The 7448-nt window shown below is 36.5% G+C and overlaps 1 protein-coding gene across 1 annotated transcript in view; it reads right to left on the bottom strand.

The window, feature by feature from the left end:
* The window catches only part of LOC119582981 (regulating synaptic membrane exocytosis protein 3-like), a 6636-nt gene extending 2501 nt beyond the window's left edge, over positions 1–4135 (bottom strand). The window contains exons 1-2 of the mRNA XM_037931494.1: positions 4096–4135; positions 1011–1124 (exon numbers count right to left, since the gene is read on the bottom strand). Coding sequence (XP_037787422.1) covers positions 1011–1124; positions 4096–4135 — 154 coding nt within the window. The remainder of the gene's footprint in view (positions 1–1010; positions 1125–4095) is intronic.
* Positions 4136–7448: the final 3313 nt, after the last annotated feature.

Raw genomic sequence — 7448 nt, forward strand, 5'->3', positions numbered from 1 at the left:
TATATATATATATATATACAGATATATATATATATATATATATATGTGTGTGTGGAAAACAAACTGCAGACTGCAAAATTTTATATATTGATTTTCTTCCATGAAAAAACATCAAGAATAAAGAAATCTGAAACTCTCGTCAACTTTAATATAATTCCTTATCTTTTATCAGCAATTGCTCCCACCCATCCCATGGGGGGGGGGAGCATAAGCCATTATGATAATTACGGAAATAATAATGATGATGGTGTTAATGATGATGATAATGTTAATGATAATATTACTACAACCACTAATAATAAAGAAAATAATGATGATAATGATAATAATAATGATGATGACAATAATAGCGATAATATTGCTAATAGAGTAAGAGTAATAACAATAATAACAATAATAATAGAATAATAATAATGATAATAATGATGATAATGATAATAATGATAATAATAATAAAGATAATAATGGTAATAATGATAATAATTATAATAATAATAGTAGTAGTAGAGTACTAATAATATTGATAAATTAATAGTAATGATAATAATAATAATAAAAATAATGATAATAATAATAATAATAATAATAATAATAATAATAATAATAATAATAATAATAATAATAATAATAATAATAATGAAAATAATAATAATAATATGACAATAAAATAATAGTAATAATGTGATAATAAAATAATAATGATGATGATAATGATGATGATAATAAAAATAATAATAATGATAATAACAATAATAAGAAAAATAATGATAATAATAAAAATAATAATAATAATGATGATGATGATAATAATAATAATGATAACGAAAGTGATAATAATAATGATAATACAAATAGTAATGAAATAACACCAACACCTATACCAATACAAAAACTAATATTAACATTGGTACCACCAACCAATCGTTTCATTCATAAAATCAACGACTGATAGACACCCGAACCCTCGAGGCCCTATTACTCTCCCACGACCTGACCCAAGGGCGGCTGACCTGGCTCCTGACCCGATGCGGCCGAGGGGAGTCCCCGGGCGCTGCTGACCTCGACCTCCACTTGCCCCTTGGTCAGCTTGAGCGCCAGGTGGATCTCCCCGAGCTTGAAGTCATCTGTTGGAAGAGGGGTGTTAGTGAGGGGAGAGGAGGGCAACGGGGACGAAGTGGAGGGAGGGAAAGAAGGGGGAAGAGAGGCGTAGGAAGGGGAAGGGAGAGAGAAGGAAAAGAAACGGAAGGGGGAGAGGGAAGGAAAGGAGGGGAGAGAGATGTGTAGAAGGGCGAGAGGGAGGGGAGAGAATTGTAGAAGGGACGGAGAGAGAAAGAGTAAAAGAAAGGGAAGGGTGAGTTAGAAAGAAGGAAAAGAAGAGAGTGAGAGGAAAGAGGAAAATATGACCATAGAGAGGTATAGCAGGGGAAAGAAAGAGAAAGAGGAAATGAAGGAAAGGGTGGACTAGAAAGAACGGGAAGAGATAAACAAGAAGGGATGTAGGGGAATGAACTAAAGAAGAGGGATGAGACGTATAGAAGGAGAAAGAAAAGAAAAGGATGATAGACTAAAAAGAAAGGGGAGATATAGGAAATGAAGGGGCAGGAGAAAGAGGAAAATAAGAGGAGGGAGAAGAGAGAGATATGGGACAAGAAAGGAAAATTAAGAGAAGTAGAAAAAAGGGACATAAAAGGAATATAAGAGAAAAGAGAAAGAGGTGACTTAGCGAAAGCTAGGCAAGTGAAAGGAAATAATTGATAATTAAAGATAAGAGACAAAGAGGATAAGCGAGATGTAAATAGGGAAAGAAGAGATTCTACAAGGGATATGAAAGAGGGAAGAGATTAAGAAGGAAATAATTTTAAAAAATTGAGAGAAAAACGAAGAGAATGAGCATGTGTGTGAAGGGAGGAAAGAGGGGAGCTAATGCAAATGTTAGAATTGACAAGCAAAGAGGTGCGAAGGAGGAAAATATTCAAAAGAGTAAAGTAAAAGAGAGGTGCGAAGGAGGGAAAGCATGGGAAGGAAAACGCGATGGGGTGGGGAATAAGAACAGAAGAGAGGCTAGAAGAATGATTCATGAAGTATGAGAGAGGTAGGGAGGTGAAAATAGTGTAGTGGAATCGATGAGGTGAGCCGAATAGAGTAGAGAATGGTAAAGTTTATGAGGTATGAGGCGAGGATACGATATAATAAAGCGGGTTCAGGAATTAAGTTTGTGGGAAATGAGATGAGGAGAAGAGGGTATGAGGAAGGAAAAGTGGGGAAATGGAGAAGAATGAGGAGAAAAATATGATAAAACGCATTAAAAAAAATGATAGGATAGGAAAGTGTACGAAGATGAATAAGGAGAAAAATATGATAATACGCACTAAAAAAATAATTGATGGGAAAGGAAAGTGTACGAAGATGAATGAGGAGAAAAATATGATAATACGTACTAAAATAAAATTGATAGGAAAGGAAAGTGTACGAAGATGAACCATATTCTGTCTCGGTTCGAAAGGCGAGTGAGAGATCGGCGTAGTCAAAGAATAGAGAAACTTCATGAAGAAATGTGAAGGAAACAGATGTCAACAGAGGGTCGGAAAATAGAGAGATCTTTGTTCAAAAGCAAGAGGAATTCAGCTTAGTGATTTTATCAGGATTTTGCTTGCCAGTCTAAGATTTATATGAATTTGAAAACAGATATTGACCAGATCACTTATAAGCAACTGACATGGATGCATATGTACATATATATATATATATATATATATATATATATATATATATATATATATATATATATATATATATATATATATATGTATATATATACATATATATATATATATATATATATATATTATATATATATATATATTATATATATATATATATATATATATATATTATATATATATATATATATATGCATATATATATATATATATATATATATATATATATATATATATATATATATATATTATATATATATTATATATATATATATATATATATATATATATATATATATATATATATATATATAAATATATATATACATATATATACACATTTATATATATATATAATATATATATATATATATATATATATATATATATGTATATATATATATATATATATATATATATATATATATATATATTATGTATGTGTGTGTGTGGTGTGTGTGTGTGTGTGTGTGTGTGTGTGTGTTTATGTATGTATATATGTATATATATATATATATATATATATATTTATATATATATATATCCAGATATACACATATACATGTAACATACGTGTCCATATAACAATTAAAATAATAAAGTTATGAGAATTTTAGCAAAACGACATCCAGTTCATGCCAGTAACGTCGAAAATGATTCATATAAATGTTTAAACTATATTCATTCATGAGAACACTGCGCTTATCTTGTCTATGGTCACTAGTTCTCTAAGTACTAATATATTGTTCTATCTATGTCACTAATAATCCAAGCATCAAAATAAAATGTGCAAGCCACTGTCTCTCGCCCCACGATCAAAAACTGAAATCGAAAGAGGCGATCTAGGTAAAATTATATAAGAAAAACAATATGTATTCGTCCTTTTAAAATTTATGATGCAGAATAGGGTGTTCATCACGGGGTTGAGGGTAAGTCTAATTTAAAAAATATATACATACAGATGTATATATAATCCTACTTTTTTGAAGGGCCGGGGAGAGGATGGGTAACCAAGCAACACAGTATTATTTCAAATTTAACATTACCTTTCATTTCATTTGGAAGCTGTTTTTGAAGATGGGATATTGTTTTTTTTAGCATTCTAAGGGCAAGACTGGTTTTGTAAACTAAGCGTGATACCAAACTATATAATGCAGTGCACAAGCCTAGTTTGGCGAGTTAGGTGCAGATGATGCAGTGAAATATAATAATAATAGTAATTAAATGTAACCTAAGGTGTATATACACAGTCCATTACTAGATATTCAAAGGATACTGGAATGGAATACTGGTAATCAAACATTATAAAGAAAATACCGGAATGTCATGATGATATACTTGTTTATCTACGTCAAAGTCATACCATACTAAATACTCGTAGAACTACCATATACAGTGTTATCTTTAGGAAACATCTCAGTATGAATTTGCAAATTAATATGCATGCACAGCATAATATGTGATACTTTATGTAAGAAATATGGTAACAGAATACCGTATATATATATTTTTTTACTCTTTCAATTATTAGTCATTCATTTATCTGAAATAATTTGTATGTATTAGAAAAATAAGAAGACCTTAGTTGTAGCAAAAGGTGGAAGAAGCTGATTAAGATTACACAACCCTACTAAGCTGAGGAAGCTGAGCATGCGGAGCACCCGACCATGCCTTGTGAGGAGGAAGTCAGGCCGTAATATTTGTCGACTCATTCATGTGTTACCTGAAACGTTATTTTTGTTCATTGCTTAGGTAATAAATCTTTCTGCTTCTGATGTAGGAGGGGAACTCTGATTAACCTTAAGTATTAATTATGGAAAACTGATTTCCTTTCTTTCTGTCTTTTCAAATGAAGTGGATGGCAAATGACCTCGTTAAAACATATTCTTACAAAATATTTTCATATCTTTCGCTGCTCCTTCACAATCATGGTCTGGGAAGATCTTGAAATCTCTTCAGTGATAACGTGAGCTTAATTACGTTGGCAGTGAGAGAAAATGGAATAGAAAACGAATCCTTGTCAAGATATTTTCGTTTTCATTGACTTTATCTTTATTGGAAGTGATGCAATTGATATCATAGCCAGATTCAATGATTCATGATGAATAACAAAGTTAGATTGAGAGATTTATAATCAGTAACAATCAAATTCAGATTCATGAATTAACCTCAAGGATCTCGCTTCAGGTGCTCACTAAAGGAAATTTGTATAAATATGATACAAAAGAGCATATGATATATATAGAATATTAAACGTTCCACTAACCATTACTAAGAAAAGGTACAATACTCAAAGAAAACAGGTAGATGAATAATCAAAAAGTTGTAATAATGATAATGTGAGCTTTTATAAAAAAAGACGAAATAAAAAAATATATAAAGAAGATCATATAAATATATTTATCACTACAGGAACACCAAAGTCCCAAAACACTGACCTGTGAGTATCTCCCTATAGCCCCTGGGAACTACCTGACCTGGACCAAGGTCGGCTGAGGTGTCGTCCCCACCACTCACGCTACTGCGCCACCACCACCGCGGGGAGGGGGAGAGGGGGAGAGGGGGGAGGGGAGGAGGAGGGGGGAAGGGCAGAGAGGGGAGGGGGGAGGAGGAGGGGGGAAGGGCAGAGAGGGGGAGAGGGGAGGAGGAGGGGGGAAAGGCAGAGAGGGGGAGAGGGGAGGAGGAAGGGCGTAGTGGGGGAGAGGGGAGGAGGAGGGGGGGGAGGGCGGAGAGGGGGAGAAAGGGGGGGAGGGCGGAGAGGGGAGGAAGAAGGGCGGGGAGGGGGAAATGGGGAGAGGGGAGGAGGAAGGGTGGGTGGGGGTAGTGGGAGAAGGGAGGAGGGAAGAGGAAGGGCGGGGAGGGGGAAGGGAGGAGGGAGTGGGAGAAGGGAGGTGGGGAGTGTGAGGACACGGAGGGAAGGTGGGAGAAGTGGAAAGGTGGGGGGGAGGTGCGGGAAGTGGAAAGGGAGGGAGAGGAGTGAAAGAAGAAAGTGGGGAAGGAGAAAGAGAATTGAGTGGGAGAGGAGGTGGAGAGATGGAGAGGCGGAAGGGAATGGGAGAAGGAGGGTGGGGAGGGGAAAGGAGGTTGGTAAAAGGGGGGGAAGAAAGGAGAGAGAAGCAAGGGAAAGAAATCAAATGGGGAGAGGAGAAAGAGAACCGAAAGTGGGAAAAGGGAAAAGAGATGGAGAAGGAAGAAGGGAGGGAGATATTGGGATAAAGGGAGGAGGAACGAGGTTAAAGAGAGGAATAAGAAGCATGAGGAAGGTGTGGGTTGTAGAGGAGGAAGGGAGGGAGTTTATGAGGAGAGAATAAAGAGAAAGTAGAGAGGAAGAGAACAGAGAGGAGAGAGAGAAAGGAATATGGAGGGAGGAAGGGGCCGGGAAGAAGGAAAATAGCGTATGGGGAGAGGACAAAGGGAAGGTGAAAGGGACATGGAGAGGGGAGAGAGAGAGAGAGAGAGAGAGAGAGAGAGAGAGAGAGAGAGAGAGAGAGAGAGAGAGAGAGAGAGAGAGAGAGAGAGAGAGAGAGAGAGAGAGAGAGGAGAGAGAGAGAGAGAGAGAGAGAGAGAGAGGATAGAGAGAGAGAGAGAGAGAGAGAGAGAGAGAGAGAGAGAGAGAGAGAGAGAGAGAGAGAGAGAGAGAGGGGGGGGATGAGAGAGAGACAGAGAGAAGAGAAGAGAGAGAGAGAGAGAGAGAGAGAGAGAGAGAGAGAGAGAGAGAGAGAGAGAGAGAGAGAGAGAGAGAGAGAGAGAGAGAGAGTTAAAGGAAGAGTTAAAGGAGATGGAGAATGGAAATATGTCGGGGGTGGGGGGGTAGTGAGGGGAAAGGAAGGGTGGGAGGGGAAGGGGAGCGGAAGTTGAAATGGAAAGAAAACACGAGAATTTGGTGGGTAAGTAAGCGACGAAACGAGAAAGGGAATAAAAGTTTGGAAAGAAAAATTACATAATTGAAAGAATAGATAGAATTTTAGATAATTCGTAGGTTATAATTAGAAATATAAAGAAATAAAAATTAATGGATAGAAAACAATGAAGGAAAAAAGTAACAGTGAAATATTGAAAATGAAAAACACGTAAAATAACAAAAAAAAGAAAAAGAAAAGAAAAAAAACGTTGAATTATTAATTGACAAGTAAATACAAATTAAAACGGTTTTTAAAAAGAAAGAAAGGCAAAATAAACAAAGCAGATTAACAATTGTATAATTCCGAAATAAATAACAAAAAGATTGACAGTTCACACATTTAATTAACAAAAGCGAGCGCAGTGTTAATTAGGAGTGAGAGGGGAAGGGTCCGGAAGTGTAGGGGGGGGAGGGGAGGGGAGGTAGGGGAGAGGGAGGGGAAGGGGGAGGGGGAGAGGGGAGAGGAGGGGGAGGAGAAGAGAGGGGAGGAGAGAGGCGAGGAGGGGGAGGGGAAGAGAGGGGAGGGGTGGCGGTGGTCACCATAACGCAGGCAACATCACCAACAGAAATCAAAGGAGTATCCGGGTGGGAGGAAAAGGAAAAGAGAAAGAGAGAGAGCGTGAGAGACGAAAAGAGAAATAAATAATAAAAAAAAGACATAAAACAAAAACAAAGATCACAGCTAATGATAGACTGCTAAGACTCGCCCGGTATGCAAATGGAGCTTCGTTATCTTGTGCGAATTAACAGGAAATTAGAAATTGGTGTTTTCGTTCTTAAATGTATTTTCAAATCTTTCCATTTATTGCATATGATGTTTAAGCAAA

The sequence above is a fragment of the Penaeus monodon genome, chromosome 16, assembly GCF_015228065.2.
Source record: "Penaeus monodon isolate SGIC_2016 chromosome 16, NSTDA_Pmon_1, whole genome shotgun sequence".
NCBI classification, from domain to species: domain Eukaryota; kingdom Metazoa; phylum Arthropoda; class Malacostraca; order Decapoda; family Penaeidae; genus Penaeus; species Penaeus monodon.